At 34.8% G+C, this 26,611-nt stretch overlaps 1 protein-coding gene across 5 annotated transcripts in view; it reads left to right on the forward strand.

Annotated features, from left to right (window-relative positions):
* The window catches only part of SWT1 (SWT1 RNA endoribonuclease homolog), a 143,266-nt gene that overhangs the window by 37,153 nt on the left and 79,502 nt on the right, over positions 1-26,611 (forward strand). For all 5 annotated transcript variants that reach the window (XR_006356270.1, XM_044000692.1, XM_044000691.1 and 2 more), the window contains exons 11-15: positions 5,095-5,243; positions 7,814-7,977; positions 16,953-17,091; positions 21,390-21,535; positions 25,388-25,596. Coding sequence is in view for 4 of the 5 variants with exons in the window: in XM_044000692.1 (XP_043856627.1) it covers positions 5,095-5,243; positions 7,814-7,977; positions 16,953-17,091; positions 21,390-21,535; positions 25,388-25,596 (807 nt within the window). In the remaining variant the exon portion in view is untranslated. The remainder of the gene's footprint in view (positions 1-5,094; positions 5,244-7,813; positions 7,978-16,952; positions 17,092-21,389; positions 21,536-25,387; positions 25,597-26,611) is intronic.

A 26,611-nucleotide genomic window follows, 5' to 3' on the forward strand; every position in this document is an offset into this window, starting at 1 on the left:
AGTTTTTGTGCTGGATTTAAGCCATGAAGGAAATCAGAGATTGCCTAAATAAATGGTTTTTACTGGTAGGGGTGCATACTCAAAAAACTTGAAGAATACTGATAGAGGCAACCAGAAATTTACTATCTCTTCTACTTTAGGGGTTCTATCTTTGTCCTAATTTTTTTAGCTTCTCAAGCTTCTGGGCTAAAATTTTTGATTGATATTGATTTTTTGGTGTATTTTGTTGTTCTTTGATTCATTTTCTGGCCTTAAGTTTTGTAAGGAGGCCTACTGTCCTGCCCACTATGCCAAATATGAGGGGGCAGATTATCCTGCCCTAGTTATGCCAATTGTAGGGCGTCATATCCTCAGAAAATACTGAAATACCAAAGAAAGATGGCTCATAGCAGTTTGATTTAGTACTAGGTTTTATTAGGCTTAATTAGGTTGATAAAGTTGTTTAAGGAAGTTTGCCTATGAGAGGCCAGTCATCCTGGGTGGCAGCAGGACAGAGTAATATCATGGTTCCCTGCACTAATCCCGGCCCAGGTCAGATATCATATAGAAACAGAACAAAGAAGGCAAAGTGCTAGGAGTGCCCAGCATCACGTGCAAGTTTTCTGATGGGATAATTAGAGCTTCTTTTGCTGTTGGCATTTATTCAGGGTAGTTGACGTTCTCTTTGAGACTCAAGGTCATGTTCTTAAGCTCTGGCCTACCCCCGTACAACTTTATGACTTTTGCTTTCAGGTGCTGATTAAGAGATCTAGAATTTTTTGTGTGCTTTTAAGGTTTTGGAGTCCTCTCTGCAAAAGAAAAAAAAATTGTTGCCTTTAAATGGGTGATATGGAAGTCAAGTTTTCTATTGTGCGTACCAGCTCAAATTGAGTCTTCCCGTTTCTCTTTTGCAGATCTTCAGTAGCTCTTTCAAGTCACTTCTTCCATGCTGTTATTACTGTAAGCTCTCTGTACGATGGTCTGTAGCAGTGTGGCTCACTAGCCCTACCTTTTCTTTGGTGGTTCTTGCCATGCCAGCTGGCTGCCATTGGTTAGTCTTGCTGTATGCCATACTCTGTCCAATGCTGCATGAGAATGCATTTGTGATGATTATAGGAGATGCTATCCTTTTTGAATTACTCTTTCTTGGTATTATTGGTCTGCTGGTTAGATTCATGCCCTCAGTCTCAAAAGACCTTTTTGGAATTCTAGTGTAAGTATGCCCAGCTCTTTTTCAAAGTAATTCGGGATTTTGGTTCTACTTCTGTCATCTATTTGCTATTAGATGTAATTTCTAGAGGAGTTCTTATGTGAAGATTTTCAGTGATCTCTGGGTCCTTACCTTTCCCCTTTTTAGCCTTTTATAGTTCCTCAATTTCATTCTGATTTTCTGTAATATAGGCTTAGAAATGGTTTAAAAAAAATGATTGACCTTTAAGGTCACATTGTTATATGGCTTGATCTTAGGGTACCTCTTAAAAAAACTGTTTTCAGTTTTGTTATACCATAGCATTGGTATATAATGAAGGCATGCATATCTTCATTTGTTCCAGTGTATTTTACCTTGTGTTTCTAGAACACAAAGGAGGATCACTTTTACTCTGCTCTGCTTAGTGTCATTCAGATCATCACTGTGGTTTTGAGTAGGCTTAGACTTATAGAAGTTTCATTACATTGGCTGGGATACTGCCCCACCAAGTATCCCCCAAACCTAGCACTTTGTCTGGCATTTCCCTCATGTTGCTTCCCATTCCCTACATTCCCTATGCATGTTGGGTTGGTCTTTGAGAAGGCTATCATAATACCAGTTTATTCTGTACATTGGTGGGCTTAGGAGAAATGAAACACCGTAAATGAAACAACAGATGTTGACAATGGAAAATATATGGCTAATCCCTGGGACTTGATAGAAGGAAGAAAAATGGGCACGATTGGAACTAACTCAGAAACTAGAATTGTGAATTATGTTGGGATCTTAATCAACATTTATAACTTTTTAAAGAGAAAATGTGTTCACCTATACTTGAATTACAGTCAAACTTTAGGAACATAAATTGCAGGTTATTCTATAATAAGCAAATTCTACTAAGATTGTTTGATCTTGGGGCAATAATTCTATTGTTGAATAAATTGTATTTGTTTTTTAGTCGATTTAATTTTGCTACTGTTTTCATGAATGAATCTTTGGTAAATAAGGAAAAAACAAGTTTAGGTAGGTGGAACCATCTGCAAGAAATAATTTACATTTATATTTATATAACCCTTTAAAGTTGTCTCATAGTTAATATTTTATTATCTCATAGGTAAAGAGAATGAGGTTCAAAAAGATTAATGACTTGCTTTGAGGCAATATAGCCAGCAAGCATCTGAGCTGGCCTGGGATTCAGACTACCTGCCTCTGAATGTAGAACTAGTTCAGCTCTACAGAGGTTTTCTTTAATTAAATGAAATCACCTGTAATATGTTGTTTTATTTCTTAACGGTCTTAATTCTGATCAACAAACATTTATTGAATACCTGCAGTGTCTAAGGAACTGTCAAGGGCATTTCTTTGTGCAAATTGCAGAAGATTAATTTAAAGTATGGTTTTAGGGACCAGAAAAGTAGTTTTAAATTATGGATTTTAGTCAGAGTTTCATTCTCAAATTAAGCATCTATATGTTGAGATTGCAATTCTCCATAAGAAATAGTCATAGAAATTGAACAGCTTTTTGAGATTATCATATTCAGTGGGCTTTTTCAGCACAAATTATTACCACTGTGGCTCTCAGAGGAAATGGATGTTTTTATTTTGAAAATAAAGCAAAATTAAAACTCAATTTCTGTAGGACATATGCATTATTAATTTTTTTGAACTTTAAAATTTTTTTCCCCCAATTACATATAAAAACAATTTTAATGTTCATTTTTAAAACGTTCAGTTCCAAATTCTCTTCCTCCCTCCCAAGAATGCAAGCAATTAAATATGTTATACTTGTGTAGTCACGTAAAACATTTCCGTATTAGTCAGATTGTGAAAGAAAACAGACCAAAAAAAACTTAAGAAAAGGAACTAAAAAATAATAATGTTTCAATCTGTGTTCAGACACCATCAGTTCTTTCTCTGGAGATGAATCACATTTTATATAAGTCCTTCAGAGTTGTCTTGGATCATTGTATTTCTGAGAATAGCTAAGTTATTCACAGCTGATCATCTTAAAACATTGCTGTTACTTTGTATACAGTACTTTACTTGGGTTTTTTTTAAATCATAAAAGTATTTTGTTATTTTCTAGTTACATGTAGAGATAGTTTTCAACATTTGTTTTTTTTTTAAGATTTCTAGTTTTCAATTTATCTCCCTCCCTCCCCTCCCTCCCCCCTTCCCAAGACAGCAAGCAATCTGATATAGGTTATATATGTACAATCACACTAAATTCATTAATAATTTTAAGCTTAGTCAGATTTTATCATTCTGCACCAGGTAGTCAATATCAATCATTAAGCCATTTAAAATTCTATTACTGAAAACAGCAACCTAAAACCTAAAATTTTTAGATATTTATTTAATTCTTACCCTAAACCATAGCTACCATTTTAAAGTGAAAATTTCAAGGGGAAAAGAAAGAATGTGGAAAAATATAGTAATAGTCAATGTAAATAATTTTAATGTATTTTATTTACTTTTTGAAAACTTTCACTTTGTAAGTTTAAAATCATTCTGTTTTTAACTTAATCTGCTTAAAAATATAATATTTGTTTTTTTTAGTATTAGATGAAACTCTGGGAGGCAATTTGGTGTAATTTGGAGACTTGATTCTATGAAACAAGGGAAAACCTGTTTTTCCTAGTCCTGGTTTAGCTGCTGAATTTTTAAGTGGCTTATTTTTAATTATTGTGGCTTTTTAAAACTCTTATTATATTTACCTTATTTGTTGCTATTTCCTGAAAATAGTGGTTATATCAGCAATTCTGTTTAGGATGTTAGAAATGCCTACGGTATACATTCTTTCTTTGGAGAACAGTTTACCTCTATAGTCCACTGTAGTGTCCTTTCTAATTTTCCTTTTATTTTTTCAAATATTTTATTCTTCTGTTGTTAACTTTCTATCTTTGCATACTTAACCTTTGTGATCTTATATGTTTTCACCATTCTGTTGTTCCTGTTAGGTTTTTTTTTTTTTTTAATTACTCTTTTGTCTTGAAAAAAATAGAAGATTTTGCCTTCTAAAAGCTACCCTGTTTATCTTAGTATTTTAAGGATTCATTTTCAAAAATGCTAGGTCAAGTTGACTTTGTGTCAAGACAATAGAATGTGGTAGATGAAGAAATTTAGCAGATACTCAGGGGCCCACCTGGAGATTGATCAAAACTGATTGAATTGGGTGAGAGTGACTGGCTTACTTCTAGTTAACTAGATGTGTAAGCACATCTGGCTGGTACTTAAGAGGGTACTTAAGAAGGTATTGTTCTCAGAAGCTAAAAACTTTGAACTTTGAACCACCTTCCGGTCCAGTGAACCAATGAATTTGAATGATGCTAACCAATCAGCTTGAAGAACCTCCCATTTCTGGGAGGGGAACATGAAGGAGGAAACGGACCCTGGTGAGAGGGTTCTTCCTCTTTTGGTGCGAGAGATTGGCGTGGTGGCAGAGGACTTCAGAAGTGGGAGGTTTAGGAAGGCTAGGATTGCCAGGTTATAAGAAATCTGTTCTCAGTCTTTCTCTTTCTTTTACTATCTATTAATAAACCCTTAAAAAACCTAAATTCATTTATCAGTGATTTTAGTCAGTTTTCCCCCAAAACTGGGGGACAGATTAGAACCCACATTTAGAATTTTAAAATTACATGACTTGTTTTCTTAATAACATTATAGAAAAACATATTATTAGTAATTTGAATGTTGAAGGGATATGAAATCAACAAAACTTTATCAATTGCCTTGTTTTATATTCATAATTTTATGATTAACAGATATTCTTTAAGTTTCATCTTTTGTTTTTTAAGAATCACTGATCTCATCTAAGAACATTTGGTTTCTGCATTCTATTTTGTCATGTTGTTTTATGCTATGTTATGTTCCATTTGTAGTATTTTGTTATGTCATAACAAGGAAAAATATAATTTTCCCCACAGGGATGATAGAAATTTACGCAATAAAGGTATAATAAGTGGTATAAAATCACTCAGTAAAGCGGAATTAAGTGCAGAGTTACTGAATCTCAGTTCCAAATCAGTATCTGTGGACAATCAGCCCCATATTTCTAATCAGCACATCAAAGCAGGTTAGTATTATTTATATTTCATTAAGTAGCATAGAACAATCCATGTACAATAATCATTGATAGCCTTTGACATTTGTAATTGATATTCATTGTCTAACAACATAATAGAGGTTCATGTAGAGGCTCTTTCTGTTCTTAGTGTAATGAGATGCTCATATAGGTTGAGACCTGTTTGAGTTAATAATATAAGAAGAAATTTTGAGTTTAAAAAATAAGCCTAGGGGCAGCAAGATGGCTAGGTGGCGCAGTGGATAGAGCACTGGCCTTGGAGTCAGGAGTACCTGAGTTCAAATCTGGCCTCAGACACTTAACACTTACTAGCTGTGCGACCCTGGGCAAGTCACTTAACCCCAATTGCCTCACTAAAAAAAAAAAAAGCATAAACTGGGTGGTTGTTTTTAAATGCATATTAGCTACTTGAGGTATTAGATTACTTTCTGTAGCCCTTTGAGACAAGATACAGTTGAACATACAATTTAAAAATAGTTTAAATTCTGTGGAGGTTCTTAATTATATTTTCAGTTTTAATAACTTGCTCTGAATATTACACTGACTTGATCTAAATATTGTACTAACTTAGATTGGAGTTTTTGTAGGAATCCTATAATAGTACTACTTTTCATGTTGAATAAATAATGGAGAGACAGGGAAGGTGGATGCTGATGCTTTATCTAGTCCTCATGAGGTGCTATAATAAATGGAATGCTGGACTTAGAGTCGGGGAGACCTGAGATCCAATCCTGTTTTACACACATACCCTGGACATGTCACTTGGCCTCTTCCTTCTTTTCTTCCTTCCTTCCTTCCATTCATTCATTTATTTATTTTTGGGGCAATGAGGGTTAAGTGACTTGCCCAGGGTCACATGGCTAGTAAGTGTCAAGTGTCTTAGACAGGACTTGAACTCAGGTCCTCCTGAATCCAAGGCCAGTGCTTTATTCATTACCTCATCTAGCTGCCCCTCACTTGGCCACTCTTAACCTAAATTTTTTCATCTCTATAATGGGGATAATAATAGCACCTACCTCATAGGGTTGTTGTGAGGATCAGGTAAGTAATTTATAGTACTTTGTAAAACTTCAAGCAAAGTATAAATGCTGGCTGTTACTGTTTACTAATACTAGGAATGGGGGCAGCTAGGTGGTGCAGTGGATAGAGCATCGGGCCTGTAGTCAGGAAGACCTGAGTTCAAATTTGGCCTCAGACACTTGACACTTACTAGCTGTGTGACCCTGGACAAGTCACTTAACCCCAATTGCCTCACACAAAACAAAACAAAACAAAACTAATAGTAGGAATAATAGTGTTTTTCCTATTTTTCTTTGACAAAATAATTTTTCTATCCATATCAAAACACATGGTGGAATCCAACATCAAAACAACCTTGTTATCCATGAGTTATCCATGATCATTATGTATATGGCAGCCCATCCCCATTCTTTAATATGATCATACATAGTAAATGTTATTTATTTATGGAGGGGTGTGTTGAGAGAGAGAGAGAGTGTATTCTACTCTTTTGCCCTTGAGGATGAAAATTTTCAGTTTAATAAAGCTGGACAAATTTTCTTAATTATATCTATAAGGATTATAAGTAAACTTCAGATGTTTCGAGTTGGACCAGAGAAATTATACTTAAGGTTTAAAAAAAACATTTCAATTTAATAGTCTCAAGTTAAGATGAAGAAAATGAATGAATGAGAGAAATGGAGGAGAAATAGAATAACTAGTCAAGTAACAGATTTATGGATCTTATTAAATAATTACTGCTGTGGGTTAAGATCATAAAGAATACATTTTTCATGACTGAAGATTTCTTAGAAGAAGGTTCATAGCAATCTAAAGCATACATATTAATTCTGATAATATTACTAAAAGGTTAGAGAGCTTTTACCAGCTTTGAAATAGCAGTTGATAGTAGTCTAGATAATGCACAGATCTTAATTATCTAGAGTTGAGTAGCTCAATTCAATTTTATTGTTTAGTAAAAAAATTTTTTTTAAAAATTGAAACCTGTTTGTAACATTAACATTTGAATTGTACTTTGTATTGTTATTTTGTATTCGTATTGTTATTTCTACGTCTTACGCTTAAGAGCATTTCTGACATTCTCGGGGTACCCTGTACAATAAGCCATTGTTAAAAGAGATGGATTATGTTTCTAATATTTAAAAAAATGATATCAGCTTGTCTGTTGTATATACTCTTTTAAAAAGTTTTTTGGGTGGGGCAATGAAGGCTAAGTGACTTGCCCAAGGTCATATAGCTAGTAAGTGTTAAGTGTCTGAGACTGGATTTGAACTCAGGTCCTCCTGACTCTAGGGCCAGTGCTTTCCCTACTGCGCCACCTAGCTGCCCTGTTGAATATACTCTTTTTTTTTTTTTTTTTTTTTTTTTAGGCAATGGGGGTTAAGTGACTTGCCCACGGTCACACAGCTAGTAAGTGTCAAGTGTCTGAGGCCGGATTTGAACTCAGGTACTCCTGAGTCCAGGGTCGGTGCTTTAACCACTGCGCCATCTAGCTGCCCCCCTTGAATATACTCTTAATGCTCTCTAATTTTATTTTCCAGATACAAAGCCCCAGGAGAAACGCTGCAAGGGAAATACTATATCATCTGGAATAGCCATTCTACTTGAAAATATTATTTCAGAGCTTGAAAAATGTCTTGGAACAGCTTTATCTTCTATATTAGAAACAGAAATGAAAATTGCTTTTGGAGACCTCTGGCTAGAGGTGATTATTTCAACTATAATTGAAAATTTCTGATTAGAGTTTAAGAATGAATGTTTTAATCAAGAAAAACTATGTGAAATGATATAGATCTATCTTTCATATTATATTTTTCTAGGAATTTTAAATCACCTTTCCTGAAAATTTAAAAAAAAACCCTTTTTGTAAAGATCAGTTATCTCTTGGCCGAAGAGAACATAATTTCTGAATAACTTGCTTTAAAAAAAAAGTAAACATTTTATTTTTTCCCAATTCCATGTAAAAACAATTTTAACACTCATTGTTTTGTTTTGTTTTGTTTTTAAAGTTTTGAGTTCTAAATTCTATCCTTTCCTGAGATGGTAAGCAATTGATATAGGTTATACATGTACAATCATGTAAAACATTTCCATATTAGTAATTTTGTGCAAGAAAACTCAAGCAACAACAACAAAAAAAGAAAGTGAAAAAATAGTATGCTTTAGTTTGTATTCATATGACATCAGTTCTTTCTCTGGAAATGGATGGCATTTTTTATCATGAGTCCATTGTAATTGTCTTGGATCACTGTGTTGCTGAGAACAGCTAAGTCAGTTATAGTTGTTCATCACACAGTAGTGCTATTATTGTGTACAATGTTCTCCTGGTTTTGCTCACTTTACTTTCTATCAGTTCATGTTAAATCTTTTCAGTTTTTTCTGAAATTATCCTGCTTGCCATTTCTTATAGCACAATAATATTCCATTACAATCATATGCCACAACTTGTTTAGCCATTCTCCAATTGATGGATATCCCCTCAATTTCCAATTCTTAGCCACTACAAAAAAAGAGTTGCTATGAATATTTTTGTATAAATATGTTCTTTTCCCTTTTTTTAAAAAAAATCTCTTTGGGATACAGACCTTGTATTGTTTTTGATGGATCAAAGGGTATGCACAGTTTTATAGCCCTTTGGGCATAGTTCAAAAAAGTAATCTTAAAAGGATTTAGGGGTAGGTATGAGAAACATGGATATTCTTGTATTAAAATTTAAAAATATTTTCTCAAAACTAATTATTTTGTTTTAATTTTGGCCAAGAATATTCTGACATTTAGAATGTAGCTAGCATTTATAGGAATACTATGCAACTCTATACATAAGCTGTCCCTAATTATTGGCTATATTTTTAAAATGCAGTCTTTCAAAAGAAAAGAAAAGAAGTATGTACTGAAAAGTAATATTAATTATAGCTTACACTCAAGTTTTCTACTTGCCAAATTATAAAAAAAAGTTTGACCTTTAATCATATAGAAAGCTTTACTTTGTTATGCTTTGCCATAGGACCAATAAGCATTAATTAATTGGTGTGTAATTAAAGACTTGATAGAAAAAATAATTTTGATTTTACCACAGACCTAAGCTTCCCTGGATCTTTAATTTCATGAGAATAGGTATTTGTGCCATTATTACAGATCACAAGCTGTCTATTTGTCAGTTTATGCATTTTTAATTTATGTTCTCCCATTGTTCCTTCAGAATAGATCTATTCAATATCATGGAGACTTTCTTCTAGGTGATTTTTTTATGTGTTGTGGTTACCAATGCAACACTTCATCTGTTTGTTATTCCTCATTCTTGTTACATGAATGACTCCCTTTCCTGATTGTATTTATACTGAATTATTCCTTGCATTACTTCAGTTTACTTTGCCTACCATATGTATTTCCATTGGCCTTTGGCTGTCTCCTATTTTGATTATTTACAAATTGTTATGTTTTTGGATCTACAACTAAGCAATATACTAAGAGGATCAAACTTTTTGGAGCCTGCCTCAAGTTATTCAGCCATGATAGTGATGAATACCCTTGACAACCATATGTCTCTCTTTCATATACCATATTTGGTACTACTAATCAGAAGCTGTTGAACAGAACTAACTCTATGGTCATATTTGCTAAGGAATTTTAAATGGTCTTATCAGTATCTCTCAAATCTCTGTCCTGGTCTCTACATTCCATCACAAGGTCCATCTCATGTGTTCAGTTATCATCCTTATGTAGATGACTCCCAAATCTGTATATTTCTCCCTGATTTTTCTCATTAACTCCAGTCCCACATTACCAAAGTTGTTAAGACTTTTCCATCTAGATGTTCAATAGGTACTCAGTTTAACATACTCAAAATAAAACTTCTGTTTATCTTCCAAAACTGTCTCCTCCAACTTCTGTTATTTACATTGAAGCTACCACTATCCTTCTAAGGTTTGTAACCTTTGCTTTTCCCTCTTACTTCTGATATCTAATCAGTTCCCAAGTCTTATAGATTCTACTTTCACAGCACCTGTCACATCTGCCCCCTTCTTTCTTTTCATGTGGTTGATAACTTAGTTAAAGCCCTCATCACCCTTTATATGGACTACTATAATAACTTTAATTACTTCTTGCTTACATTTTCCTCTCTCCAATACATCTTCCGTGTAGTTGCAAAATTGATATTTCTAAAACTTAAATTGATCAAGTCACTCGTCTTCTTTGAAATCTCCACTAGTTCCTTATTACCTCTAGGTTAAAATACAAAATCCTTTGTAGGATATAACTGCTCTATAATATAGCTCACACTTATCTTTCCAGTTTTATTTCATGTTAGATCTGTTTATGTACTCTCTTTTTTAGTCACATATGTCCTGCCAGCTGTTCTTCATGCTCAGTATTTCAACCCCTGCCTTTCAATTCTTTTTTTCTTTTTTCTTTTTTCTTTTTTTTGGTGAGGCAGTGAGGGTTAAATGACTTGCCCAGGGTCACACACCTAGTAAGTATCAAGTGTCTGAGGCCAGATTTGAACTCATCATCCTGAATTCAGGACCGGTGCTTTATCCACTGTACCACCTAGCTGTCCCCCTTTCAATTCTTACATGTATGGTTCTTCAGCTTCTGAAATTCACTCTTTACTCAGTGCTTCCTCTTAGAATCCTGAGCTTTCTTTGAAGCTTAGTTCAGGGATCAAGTCTTAGATCACTCCTAATCTTTCCAAGTTAATAGTGCTCTTTCCTTTTGAAATTACTTGGTGAATTTTTGTATTCCCTTATATGTCTGTATTGACAAGTAAGCTCCTTGAGGGCAGGGACTTTTATTTTGTCTTTGTATTCCTAGTGCCTAGCATAGCACTTTGCATACTATAAGAGCTTAATAAAAGTTTATTAGATTGAATTAAATTGTTGAATCTAAGAATGGATGAGGAACTTTTTGTTGGCAGACAAATCTCTAAAACTAATCTTTTTTTGGGGGGGTGGTAATCAACAAACAGCAGAATCTTAAAGTAAATCTCTACCTTTCTGTCAGTTGTGTGTCTGTGAATATGTGATCAGTTACAGAAAAACATTCATAAAAGTTTACTTATTACCTTCTTATATTTTTATCAAGGCTACCTTTGATGCTTATGTTCATCTTGAGAAAGTAGGTATATGGGTTGGTAGTTACTTATATTCTTTTATATGCCTTTTTGGACATAGTGATATGTGCTATTTCCTATTCTTTTAGTACTTTATTATCCTTGAGTGATGTTGTAAAACAAACCTTCAATTCTTCTAAGAGTTGGGTCTCAGACTAAGGTTTCTCTGTCTCATTCTTTTTACTCTCGTTGACAGTGGGACTATACTGTTATCTTCTTCATCCTCCTATGTATTTTGTAAATGAATCTGAATTGTAAACCATTTGTCTCCATACTTTTATCTTTTGTCTATATATATATATATGCTTACTCATTTATAAGTTATACATAGTATATTACTGTATTAATAATTATGTACATTATGAAGTTTAAGCAAAAATAGATATTAAAAAAGGATGAGGTCAAATGAAATTGATCTTTGATTCTAGAGTCAATAGGAAGCTACTAGACCCTTTAATTGAAGTAGGAGAATAATATGGTCAAACCTATGGCAACTTTGATGGATTGGAAGATACTTGAGATGGTTCAATTAGAAGTTTGTTTGAATAGTTCAGGTGAGATGATGAAGGCTTGAACTAGGGTGATGGTTGTGTGAGAGATGGAGGTAGAAATGACAAGATTTGGCAACTGATTGGATATGTGGGTTGAGGGAAAGTGAAGAGTTGAAGATGACACTGTGGTAGTGAACCTTGTCCCTGATAGAAATAGAGAAGTTAAAAAACTGGGTGGGTTTCATGGGAAAGATTATGTAATGAGATCTGCAGTACAGATTTATGCCCATTCATCCTGTCCCACCCAAAACAAAAAAAACTGGGGTATGGTTAGGGGATTTGTAGGTGGGAAGGGAGAGGAATGATGCTCTTTCTAATCATCCTGCATTTCAGAGCCTGCCCTTGAGGGCAGGAGAGGGGGAACCTGCCAGAACCTTGAGGTGCTTAGGGGCAGGGGTGGGGATGTTGGGGGAGTTAGGATTTTTTTCTAATGGCGCCTTCATTGCTGCCTTCTGTGTATGTCTGAATAGGCATTTGGTTATTCCTCACCTTAGAGTCTGTCAGACTCAGAAGATCAGAGTTGAATGTTTTTATAGCAGAGGGAAGAGTTGAATGGGGGCCTGTAGGAGAGTAATGGTAAATGTGGTTGTGTTGGAGACAGTACCTATGAATAGCTATTTCAGAAGGGTTGGAATGGAACTCATCATTGCTATCCCTTGACTTGTTTAGCACAATCTACTTGGTCAGTTCTTAGTGTGGAGACAACTTCTGAAATACTTCTTATTCTCAGGAATGTTACAGAATGTATTCTTCTTTGAAGGTATGGGTTGTTGGATTAGATAGCCACTGAAGTCCTTTCCAAGTCTGAAATTTTGTCAGGCTGTGATTATCTTTGTCCAGTATGTCTCCCTGTTTGGTAAGAATATTGAGTGCTTTCTGGCCAATGTAATTTCCAGGTCCTTTTTGTTTCCTCTTTGTGACAACTGTTTTATATCACTTAAGCTTTTGCAGGGAATAATTATGCTCAAGGTCAATATCTTTACCTTTTTTCCATTTGTAATTTTTCAGTATTATGAGTTAGCATTTATATAACAGATTAATGATGTTATCATATATCATTACAACAACGCTGTGAAATAGCTGCTTTTATTATCCTCATTTTACAGATAAAGAAACAGAGACCGAGAGAGGTTAAATCATTTGCCCAGGGTCACAAAGCTAGTAAGTATTTGAGGCAGGATTTACACTCAGTTCTTCCTGACTCTTACTCACTGGGCCACGAAGCTGAAAAGTAACTTATTTCAGTAGGTCACTTTGAAGCTATTGTTTGTGTGCAGGGTCTTTATCCTTCTGATTTGGTGTTAATTTTGAGCTTTGCTCCACCTAGTTGATGATATGATTATATACAGTTGATTCTGATATGACTCACAAAATCAACTTGCCATTTTCTGTTAAAATATAGTTAGTATTATTTTTGAGATATTGTTTATTGCTTATCATGTCAGTTACCTTCTGATTTCCTTTTTTAAAGAAAATACTAATGATATATAGGCCTAAGGCTTAATTTTCTAAACCTGAACCATATTTTTTCAACTTTTCATCCTTCACTATGCCTACCTTTACATTGAAGTCAAAGAATTTCAGAGTATATGTTGACTTGATTTAGAAGATCTCGTCAAGTTCTTAATTTTTCTGGTGTATCTATTGTAAGAGATGTTGGCACTTTAAGCTTCATTTATTTTTGTGTTGGCCTTGTTGCTTACACTTGAGAATTAAAAGACAAGATGAAAGTATCAAATGAAATTATGTTTTTTACTATCTTTGAGCTCGTGATGAAACCAGCTGTACCAGCTCTTTTGTTTGCCTCTTCAAAATGAAACTCTGAGGTACACCCTCAGAAGAGGATAGCAACATCAGGGCTCCTACATCCAAAGCTTCCAAGAAAAATAGGAATTGGTCTCAGGCCGTAGAAGCACTCAAAAAGAACTTTGAAGATAAAGTAAGAGAGGTAGAGGAAAAAATGGAAAGAGAAATGAGAGTGATGAAGGAGGGTCATGAAAAAAAAGTCAGCGGCTTGAAAAGCCAAATTGGTCAAATGGAAAAGGAAGTACAAAAGCTCTCTGAAGAAAATCAGTGCTTAAAAATTAGTATTGAGTAAGTAGAAGCAAATGACTTTATGAGAAATCAAGACACAATAAAACAAATACAAATGAATAAAAAAACAGAGGGCAATGTGAAATATCTCTTTGGAAAAACAACTGACCTGGAAAATAGATCGAGAGATTTGAAAATTATTAGACTACTGAAAACCATGATCAAGGAAGAGTTTAGACATCATCTTCTAGGAAATTGTCAGGGAATTACCCTGAAATTCTAGAAGCAGAATGTAAAATAGAAATTGAAAGAATTCACTGATCACCTCCTGAAAGAGATCCCCAAATGAAAACCTCCAGGAATATTATAGCCAAATTCCAGAGCTCTCCCAGGTCAAGGAGAAAATATTGCAAACAGCCAGAAAAAAAAAAAAAAACAATTCAAGTCCTGTGGAGCCACAGTCAGGATAGCATAAGATCTAGGAGCTTTTACATTAATGAATCTGAGGGCATGGAATATGATATTCCAGAGGGCGAAGGAATTGGGATTACAACCAATAATCACCTACCCAGCAAAACTGATTATAAGTCTTTCAGGGGAAAAGATGAGACTTCACTAAAAAAGAGAACTTTCAGGTATTCTTAATGAATAGACCTGAACTGAATGGCAAATTTGACTTTCAAATACAAGACCCTGGAGAAGCATAAAAAGGTAAACAGAAAAAAAGAAATTAAGAGGGATGTTTGAAGGTTAAACTGCTTGCATTCCCATATGGGAAGATGATAAGTCTAACTCATAAGAAATTTCTCATTATTAGGGCAAATGATAGAAATAAATTTAGACAGAGGGCACAGGTGGGAATTGACTATGAAGGGATATCCTTAAAGCATTTATTTTTTATCTTTTTTGTGTGTGTGTGTGTGTGGGGGGTGGTCGGAGTTGGGTGACATGCCTGGGGATGAGAAGTGGGTGAGTGGCTTGTGGGGCCGAATTTAGGCTCGGGTACAGGGTGGGTGCTTTGTCCACTGTTTCACCAAGCTGCCCCATGATGACATCTTTAAGGTAAAATTGAGGGGTGAGAGGACTGCACTGGGGAAGGGGAAGGGGAGAGGTAGAATGGGGTGAAACCTCACAGGAAAGGGCTTATGGAGTTGGGGGGAGAGATGAGGGAGGAGCAGGGCAGTGAATGAACTCACCCTCATCAGAATTGGCTCAAATACCTTAATCTTATCAGAGTCTGCTCAAGGAAGGATTAACATACACACTCTATTGGGTGGAGTAATCTATCTAACTCTGCAGGAAAGTAGGAGGAGAAGGGGATAAGGAGGGAGGGGTGAAAGAAGGGAGGGCAGAAGTGGGGAGGGGGCAGTCAGAAGCAAGACAGTTTTGAGGAGGGATAGGGTGAAAGAAGATAATTGAGTAAATATCATGGGGAAGGGAATAGAATGGAGGGAAACAGTTAACAATAGTAACTGTGAAAAAGAGAAAAGGAAAAAAATGGTACAAAAGAATATTTATGGCAACTCTTTGTGGTGGCTAAGAATTAGAGATTGAGGGAATGCCCATCAGTTGAGGAATGACTGAACAAGCTCTAGTGTGTGATTGTGGTAGAATATTATTGTGCTGTGGGAAATGACGAGCAGGATGATTTCAGAAAAAACATGGGAAGACTTATGAACTGACTGTAGTGAAGTGAGAAGAACCAGGAGAACATTATGCAGAGTGACAGCATTAGTGTTCTATGAGCAATTGTGAATAACTTAACTACTCTCAGCAATACAATGATCCAAGATAATCCTAAAGGACTAATGATAAAGCATACTATCCACCTCCAGAGAAAGAACTGATATTGAATGAACACAGACTGAAGCATGCTACTTTGCATTTTTTTTTTTACTTGAGTTTTTCTCTATATAATGAGTAATATGGTAATGTTTTACAAAATTGCACATGTATAACCTATATCTGATTGCTTACCATCTCAGGGAGGATAGGGAGGGAGGGAATGAGAGAGGGATAGAATTTGGAACTCAGAACTATAAATAAATGAATGAACGCAAAATGAACCTCTGAGACCTTCGGTTAACTGCAATATCCTTTTTCTTTCTCATTTCATTTGTCATGAGAATTTCAATATAGATTGTTGTAAAGAATATGATGATTCTTTGGTCATTGGATATAGATCTTGCATTTCGAGTACAAAGTTCTATTAATGTTTATGTCCTAAAAACTATGATTCTTAGTACCCTCTACCCTTTTCTGCCACTCTTATTAAGAGTGATAATGGGAAATACTTAATTCTTTACCATTATTGTAAAGTTGTATAAATGATATTTCTTTTAAAAATGTACTATATTTTGCTAATTTTCACCATTGTGGTGGTTATTTGTTATGTGATAGATGATTGAGCGTCCAACTCAGGATGACAGAAAAGGTTTCTAAGATTGATTTTGGCAAACCAGCTGTAAAACAGTAGACATAGGGAAAGCCTTTGCTTGTTGATGATTGGAAACATGAAGTACTGAGGGAAAGCATCCATTTACCGTGTATTTGCCATGCATGGTAAATGGTAGACATTCAACAACCTTAGACTATAAAGACTAGTTTTTTTTCCAGATGAAATGTAGATATTTATAGTAACGAAAACTTTAAAAAATATTGATGTTTAATAATCATTCAGTAAGCAATTTATTAAGCACTTATTTGCCAGGCACTATGTTAGATATTGGGGATGCAAAGAAAAAGTAAAGATAATTCCTGTTCTTAAGGGGTCTACATTTTAATGGCTGAAATAACAAATGCATAAATCTCCTCAAGATATATATAGAATAGATTAAAGATCACTGTAGAGGAGAAAGCATTAGCAGCTAATGGTTAGGAGTTGGGGTGGGAACCAGGAAAGGCCTTCTTGAGGAGGTAGCACCTAGAGCAAATATTAAACATACTCTGAGTATATGTTGACTCTTTTTTTTTTTTAAACTACAGATGGTGTACTTCAAGCCCCCTTGGACACTTTCACATTTACTACAGTGTTTTAAAAAACACTGGGTAGCTGTTTTTGGATTAGTTATAGAGAAAGACTTGCTTATGACAATTGAAAGCCTATATGAAAGTCTTTGTAAAGGTAGGAATCTTTCATTTTTCTGTGCTACATTGTTGTTTTCTTAAAATGTTTGATTTAAATTGCAGTTATTTTCCAAGGGATTGACAAATGAGTGGGTATTTTATACTTGATCCTCTGTTTTTCTTGCTTTATATTGTCTTCCTGGGTAATATTATTGATTCCCATGGCTTCAACTATCCCCTTGATGGAGATGGCTTCCAAATATGTCCATCTAGTCCTGATCTTTCTGTTAAGTTTTGGGCACACATCTCCAATTCCCTGTGGGAAATCTCTACCTAGATGTTCCATTGACACTTTAAACTCCTTATGTCTAAAACTGAAGTTAGTATCTTTCCATCAAGATCATCTCTTTGCAGTTTTCTTATTTTCATCATCACTAACATTTACCAAGTCATTCATAGTCTAGATTTCAGTGTTCACTTTGATTTTCTTCACTTTTACTTCCCACATCTACTTAACTATTAAATCTTGTCAACTCCACTGCTGCAATATTTTTTTACAGCTTTCTTCTTTCCATTTTCACTGTCAATAGTCTGGTATGGACCCTGATTACCATTCATGTGGATTGTCTTATTAGCATCCTCTTGGTCTCACATCTCCAGTTCTTCAGCTCCATTTCATTCTTCATACTTCTGCTAGATTAATCTGGGCAGATCTGATCACATTGATCCTCTGTTCAAAGTCCTTTAATGGTTGCCTTTTTTTTTTTTTTTTTTGGTGGGGCAGTGAGGGTTAAGTGACTTTCTCAGGGTCACACAGCTAGCAACTGTCAAGTGTCTTGAGGTAGGATTTGAACTCAGGTCCTCCTGAATCCAGGGTCAGTGCTTTATCCACTGCACCACTAACTGCTCCCTTCTTTTTGTTTTTGATTAGTACTACATAGAAAGGTGATTATGATTTTTATGGTTTATTTTCTATCTTACTACTTTACTAAAGAGTTTTAATTTCCTCAATTTAGTTTCATTGCTATTTTGCTGTTTTCATTGCTAATTTACCAAAATTTTTGGTATATTGTTATCATTTATGGTTTCATTGATTCTTATTCATTGTTCAAGATGTCATTTGTTTCTATCTTTTTCTTGTCCTTCCTGAATTGTTTTGTCATTTATGGTTTGCAAAAGATGTATTTATTTCTGATTTTTTTGCATCTGCTTATACTTTCTTTGTTCACTAGTACATATTCAGTTTTTGTAAAGGTACTGTATGATGCTGAATGTTAGGTCTATTTTTTAATATTTTATTAATATGTCATGTTTTTCTAACTTCAGTTTCTAACATTCTATTCAGTTCTATGTTTTTTCTTCTTTCTCTTAGATTAATCTAGCCCTACAAGAGGAGCAGCAACTTTTCCTCAACAATTATGTTACTTTGTCTTTTTTCAATTCTTTTAGCTTTTCTTTTATATGGGGCATTTTATGTACTATTTATGTACATTTTTGTGTATACATGTTGTTATGTACCTATATTTTTATACTTTTATGTACCACTGGTATATATGTATTTAATAATTTTATTCTTTCCTTACCTTGTTGCCTTTAAACCTAATGCTATATCCTTACTTATTCCTTTTGACATTGTGATTTTTCATTAAGGCTCTGTCTGAAATCGTAATGTAGCTCTTACTTTTATTGGAATCACTTTATGCTTAGTGAATTTTGTTTACCTTTTTTGATTCCGTGACTTAATTTTTTTTTTTTTTTTGGTGAGGCAGTTGGGGTTAAGTGATTTGCCCAGGGTCACACAGCTAGTAAGTGTCAACTGTCTGAGGCTGGATTTAAACTCAGGTCCTCCTGACTCCAGGGCCGGTGCTCTATCCACTGTGCCACCTAGCTGCCCCCAGTGACTTAATTTTTAAATGTGTTTATTGTGTGTAGCAAAGTATTTCTTATTCATTCTGCACTTTTATTTTATTGGGGAATTTAGTCCATTCACATTTGAGATTATGATTGTTAAATTTGTGTTTTCTTGCCTTTAATTTTATTTATTTTAATCTCATCTCATGTTTGTCAAGACTTGGTCCCTGTGATCAGTTTTGCTTATACTAATTTGATCCTAGTCTCTCCCCAAGGTTCTCCTCCTACATCTTCTCTCCCTCTCTTTACCCTACCATAGTCCAAGTTACTTGATTTTGTTTTACTTTTATAGTAAATATAATTTGGATGGGAAATATGCATTGCTAGACATCATGATACTTTCCAACCCACATTCAAGTTATTTTTAGGTAATATTATAGGGTAATGAAATAATAATAATTATATAGATGAAATAAAATGGTTTTAACACCTAAAATTTAAATACGATGAAACTTTAAGTGCCTATGAAACTTTTAAGGGATTTTACAAAATTAAGCATGAAAAGTTAGTGCTTTTATCACCCACAATACTGTAAGGGAAGTAGAAATCAAAACTTAGAACAATGGTTTCAATAATGTAAATAAAAAGATTGCTGAAAGAAGTTGAACTCTAAGTAACTGAAAAGCTAATAAGGTTCCTAGAGAAATTGAGGGTAGAATGTTCCCTTGTCAGATATGGTTGCTCTATCAATTGTTATTTTGCTTATATTTTTATTTGTTCATTTGTTGGAATGGGAGGTGGTTTTGGTGGGAAAAGAGTGGGGTGTTGGAGAGAAAAGTAATATTATGTCCAGAAATGACTGTGATGTTAAAAACAAATAAATAAAAATATCTAAACCCAGAAGGGGTAAAAAACTTATTTTTGCAAAGGAAAACTTATCTTTTGCATTCAGCATCTTGATTTTAATTTATCACCCTGATGATAATCTAATCACTTTTGGGTTATGATAGTACATCATTTTATCAGTAAGGCAACAAATTTGTATTGTGTCTAGTATGTAGTGTCAGGTGTAGTGCTAAGTCCAGAGAATAGAAAGATCAAAACAGTTCCTGCCTTGTTCCCTCTACCCCCCCCCCTTCCCCTCAGTCATAATGGGGGAGACATCGTGTAAAGAATTAGGTGCTTATAAGATAATTATAGAATAGTTGGAAAGTAATATGAGAGGGGAAGGCACTAGTAACAGGAACTGAGGGCAGGGTAGGGGGCTAAAAAGACCTCCTACAGAAGGTAGGATTTGAGCTGAGGTGTGAAGAAGCAAGGAAACTTAAGAGATGGATGTGAGTGAACAGCATTCTAGGCAAGAGATATCCAGTACAAAAGCACGGACAACACAGAATCTGAGGTCTTGTTTATAAGTAGACCAGTATAATTGGATTAAAGAATGTGTGGAAATGAGTAAGGTGTATAAGAAGATTGGAAGGGTAGGAAAGGCCTAGGTTATCAAGAGCGTTAAATGCTGAACAGAGCAAAGGAGACTAGATTGAACGCATGCAGGTGAGAGGTGATGAGAACTCAAACCAAGATGGTAGCTTGGGAGTGTAGAGAAAGAGGGGGCATAGATTTTGTGAAGGAAAAAAATGACAGGATTAGATATGAGGGTTGAGAATGAAGAATTGACTATGATATCAGGTTACTGGCCAGCCTGGGTTACTAGGAGGGTGGTAGTGCCTTTGAACAATACTAAAAAATTTCAGAGGAGGGTAAAATTTTGGGCAAAAGATAATGAGTTCTGTTTTGAAAGTGTTGAGTTTGAGTTGCATTTGGGAAACTGTTTACATTGTCCAAAAGTTAGATGGTTATATAAGACCAAGGCAAGAGAGAGAGAGAGACATACAGACAGACAGACAGACAGACAGACAGACACACACACACACACACACACACACACACACACACACACGCTCGCATATATCCTTTCACACACATATACAATATGGAGATGTGTGTGTACACATATATAGATACATATGCATATGTGTGTGTGTGTGTGTGTGTGTATGTTGATTTTTGTAGAGATAATTAAACCCATGGGAGGTGAGATCACCAAGTGAGAGAGTATAGAGGTAAAGAGAAGAGGCCCAGGATAAAGCCTATGTAGAGACTTAAAAAGATAAAAATTTCCAGGAATTTGCTTGAGAAAGAGTGGAGAGATAGAAGATGATAACTTGCATGAATGGTAGGGTCTTTATTTTCAGGATGACCCAATTATATAAATGTATAACTTACTAAAACACAGACCTTCAAAGCAACTAACTGATTTTTTTTTGCTCATTTATTTACTTTTGGACTCTAGTTGGACAGAGTTGGAATGAAGTACAGATTTTGTATACATGTATCCATTTAAAAAACAACCATTAATTAGCTTCATGAATATCTTTGTATCATAGATTTATAATATGTATGATCTCTCTGATAACTTTGTTTTTTGATATTTCTTGACATTAGCTAAGACAGTGGACTTGGCAACAACTAAATTCCTGCTTCAGGATTCCAAACGTTTGTTACATGCTTTTAGTCCGAGGTCAAACTATGATGGGGTTCTGCCACAGGCCTTTGCTCAGGTGAATCAGCTGCTTCAAACACTCTCAGAGGTAAGAAGCTTTCGGGAATGCCAATAAATGCTTAATGACTGTCCAGTAGGTGAACAAGAAATGAAATGTTTATTCTTATTCTGACTTGTTCTGTAGTACTTGAACTCATTAGGTGAATTAGAGAGTAAATTTACAAGCAGCTCTAGGTTTTAGTTGTATTGTACATTTTATCCTTTCAGGAAGGAAGGGTTCACAATATTTGTTAAGATTATACTTTGGGAAAAAAAAAAGAGTATACTTTGGGGGGCAGCTAGGTGGCACAGTGGATAAAGCACTGACCCTGGATTCAGGAGAACCTGGGTTCAAATGTGGTCTCAGACACTTGATACTTGCTAGCTGTGTGACTTCTGGGCAAGTCACTTAACCCTCATTGCCCCACCAAAAAAAAAAAAATTAAAAATGAACAGTAAGAAACAGTGCACAGCTTTATGTTCTTGTTCTTTGTGTATGGAAATGTTGGTGTTTAAGTTTGTCATAAAAAAATTAAATTTGAAGAGTATGCTTTAATTCATTTTTGGTGGGAAGACAGTCCTGATTATCATTTTATTGTTTTTTCTATCTAAGAAGCCCACTATCAATTTATTTTCTTTAGTTGGAATTTAAACTCCTGCCTTTCTTATCCCAAATTTTTAAAAAATGTAAGAAATTTGATGCATTTAAAATATATACAAGCTAGAGGTAACTTAGTGTATCACAGCTGTGAAGTGAAACATAGCAAATGCAAAGTGGCATTGCCTTCTTTCTATGTTGGGTGTTTTGGGTTTTTTTTCTGTCAGAAGCCCCAACTTGACTAGTTTTTCTCCTTGATTTTCATGTTCAGTTAAAATCCATTATTTACTTTTTGAGCTAAAGAAGGAGGTGATCATCATAAGCCCTAGTTGGTGAAGGAGGAAAATATCAATCAAGATCTCATTTTTATATTCTTGGAGGAGATACAGTATATTCTGCAGTGATTCAGAAAACAATGTTTTGTTTTCCTTTGTTTTTAATTGGTCTCTGTTTGAAATCATCACACTGCTGATGCAATGTATTTTTGGAAAGTAAGACTCCTTTAGCCTCTGGTAATGAAGACCCGACCCAAGACTCTAAGAGGCTACTGTTTGATTTCTGTTCGTAGATGTTTTTAGAATACTTTATTTCCATTCACATCAGTGTTATAGTAGCCATATGGGTAGAGATAAAAACAAGAACTAGACCTGTGACTTCCTAAATGTATTAATAACTCCTGAATGAAGAATATTTTTGTACCAATGCTGTTGGGTACTTTCTTTTCAATTTATAGGTTTCAGGAGTTTCCTAGAGAAATGATTTGCCAAGGGTTATATAGTCAATTTGTGTTCAAGGCTAAACATTAATCCATATCTTTCTGGATCATAGGCCTTTTTCTCTAACCAATACAAAATGTCTTTTGTCTTTTGGTCATTAGCATATCCATAATGGGCCAATTGAAATAATTAAACAAAGGTGATAAGTGCTTACTAAATGCTAGGCATTGGGGATACAGAGATAAAAAAGAGATAGTCCCTGTCCTTAAGGGTTATAAATATAACTGTTTACTAGTATTTGTTATAGAAGATGAAAAGATAGATAAGATCTACAAAGAATTTGATCATCATATGCTATACTACTTAGTGATGGAAAGGTATGAGAATGGGTAAGGACGGCAAAATATGTGTTGGAAGATATGAGTGAAGGATACATAATGAAAGAGGCCAAAACTTGTATCCATCAGAGAAGCCTCATGCCTATACTTTATGAATACTTTTTCCAAGAAAAGAATTGGAAATCACTGAATATGGTTAGCATTGAGTAACATCATAAAAAATGAAATTGAAAGGAAATAGGAAGGGTGTTTGTGTTGCATAACAAGCCTTATCAGATAACTATTTAAAAATCCACAATTAGCTGCTATTTAGTTAAGCATTTATTCTTAGATATTGAATTCTCTCTTGCTGCAGTGGCTGAGAAAGCTTGTAAAGATGAATGGCAGAAAAATTTAACAATTGCTAGATACTATTGCCAGTGTTTCTCTCATCACTTGGTGTTGATCTGATTGACTGAAATAGCTTATGCTTCTGTGAATTGGAGCTAGATTATCAACACCTTATTTTCATTTTTAGAAACACAGTTTGGCGTCTAGATGCTGTCTAACAACACAATTTTTTGCCTCTGGCACTTTTATATAAATGGTTTTGTTGGAATAATGTTAGATTTGGCTGACATCCATTTCTAAATATATAGGACAAAAGTTCAGTCTTTTCTTAACCCAATAGTGTGGACTTGGTCCAATTGAAAGAAAATCAGAGATGAAGTGATACAGCAGTACTATTAAAATTTATTCAGACAGATAAGCAGTTCATCAAATGCAAAAATCAAGGGAGATATTTATGAAGTTTAGTTAGAACTGAAAACCAGAAAAAGTAATACTGAGTTTAGAGTCTGAGGGAGACTAAATTGTTTTATTGTTCACAAAACTGTGAAAAGGAGCTGATGGAAAAGCCTACAGACAGTTTGGCCATGGATACAGTTGAATCATATGATTCCAAGATCACTTGTACATGAAATCAGAAGGAGAACAGATAATGCTCAAAGTAGATCTTACAAGTTTCTAATAATGATCTATTCTCATCTGATATCAGCCTTAGTTGAACTCTGTTGCTTCAGAGGAAAGGTAGGAACCACCCCTGGGGCCCATTGATCACATGGGCCAGGGAGCTTTGACCTGCTCCATTTCTGACCAGGGCAGATCAGAGGAGGTTTTCCCTCCTTAGTCAGCTTGTTGGCTCTTCAGGGCTCACCATATTGATGCTGAATTTAGTGCAGATACTAAGCACATTGTGGCTCAGAACTCATGAGCTCAGAAGATCCAAAAGCCTTAGCATCTTCCAGTAGAAGGGATTATAGGCATGTGAGACCCCTTCTAGCAGGAGGTTAGAAGTTTAATATCAAGATAAGAAAATGAAATCATTCTTGAAATAAGACTTAATCTTTTATCGTTTTACTATTCCTATTTATAAGTTGGGAATGATAGCTACCTCAAAAGCCCTATACACAGATATGTGTATATACATGTATGTACACATATATACATATTTACACACTTGTGTGTATATATATATATACACACACACATCTATATATTTATATGCTCTGAAACTTACAATTCTACAAATAGTAGTTTTGAGTTTCTGATTCATTATTTACTCTATATTTTTTGTTAGGTTGAAATTGAAAGGTCTAACAGTGGTATGTGGAGGTAAAAAGAGACCATGATTTTCCTAATGCATATAATTTGAATGTTATTTTCTTTTCTTCCTCTGTTTTTCTCCTATTCATTTATTTCCTTATTCTTTGTTACCCTAGCCTTACAGGATTATGCAATGGCAAAAAAATTTTGTTTATATTTTACAGTATTTAAAATTTCTTTTCAGTCACCTGACTTATCTTACCAGTTTAAACTCTTGGATTTAGTTTCTGTCTTGAGGATATGAGAAGTATAATTACCAGCCTTTGCTATTTTGTGGTCTTATTTAAGTTTATAATCTGGATGCATGTCTTTTTTTTTTGCAGGTTAATAGTGAAATCAGTATATATTAACTGTAAAAATTGCTTGTCTTTATTGTTACTTCATTAAACAAATCAGTATTCCTATGTGAATAAAGAGAAAATAGTTGGAAAAAGGCAGTATTCATTCTTATGATGGCATCTGCTTGTTAATATTTTGAGAAACAATAAAGAACATCACATTCTACAGAAAACTATAACATTAATAGACACAAGTAGTTGGCATTCCATTTTGGACACTTGCTAGTGCAAAGCTAGCTGCATCTTATGCAATTCTTGTTTCCCCAGGTCAATTCTAAACATAAGCCAAATTCTACAGAATCAATTGAGTCTTTTTCAAAGAACACAGCATGTAAAAACCAGGAGGAGAATGCACTGCTCCAGCCCAGTAATCAGGAGAATACAACAGTGTTGGGCACTCAGCTTCCTCAACCCAACAGACATCAAGAAATCTGGTCTGTCCTAGAGAATGTTTGGACCACGATATATCTGAACAGGTACCAAAATTAGTAAAGATAATTTGAGCTCTAGCATCAGTAGTTGTTTTTATAGCTCTTTCCTTTCTGTCTCAGTCTCTTCTCTGTCTTTTTGTTTCTCATCAGACATCAAGTTCTTACCATGTATGATACTAGATATTGGGAGTGAAACAAAAATTTTTAAGTCTGGCTTTTCTCAGAGAGCTTACATTCTTTATGCAGATGAATCTCAGATTTATTTGTCTATTCATAACTTTTCTCCTGACCTCTAATCTCAAATCTCCAACTACCTAATATCTTGAACTTCATGTCTCTTAGATATCCTAAGCTCAACTTGTCTAAAACTGAACTCATTATCTTTCCCCCAGAACCTGCGCACTTCCTACCTTCATTACCAGAGAGGGCATCATCATCTTCCCAGTGACTCTTGCTTACAACCTTATAATCCTCAACACATTTTTCTTATACCCCATATTCAGTTAGTTGCCAAGTCCTATTGTTTCTACCTTTCCAATATCTTTCTCATATGCTCTTTTCTCTCTTATGACGCTGCCACCATCCTGGTGCAAGCCCTCATAACCTCATGCCTAGACTACTCTAGTAGCATGGTGGCTGGTCCCTTGCCCTGGGTCTCTCCCCACTCAAGTCCATCTTCCACTGTCAAATTGATCTTTTTTTTTTAATAAAGTATTTTATTTGTTTATTTTTTCCCGTTACATGTAAAGATAGTTCTCAACTTTTGTTTATACAAGCTTTCCAATTTCAGATTTTTTTCCCTCCCTCCCCCCTCCCCCAGACAGCAGGTAATCTTATATAGGTTTTATATATATATATATATATAATATTAAACATATTTCTGCATTAGTCATGTTACAAGAGAAAAATCAGAGCAATGAGGAAAAACCTCAAAATAGAAAAACAACAGCACCAAAAACAAAAGAAATAGTATGGTTCATTCAGCATCTATACACCACGGTTCTTTTTTTTGTTTTGTTTCCCTGGATTTGTAAATCCTCCTCCATCATGAATTATTCCC

The sequence above is a fragment of the Dromiciops gliroides genome, chromosome 4 (assembly GCF_019393635.1).
Source record: "Dromiciops gliroides isolate mDroGli1 chromosome 4, mDroGli1.pri, whole genome shotgun sequence".
Lineage (NCBI taxonomy): Eukaryota > Metazoa > Chordata > Mammalia > Microbiotheria > Microbiotheriidae > Dromiciops > Dromiciops gliroides.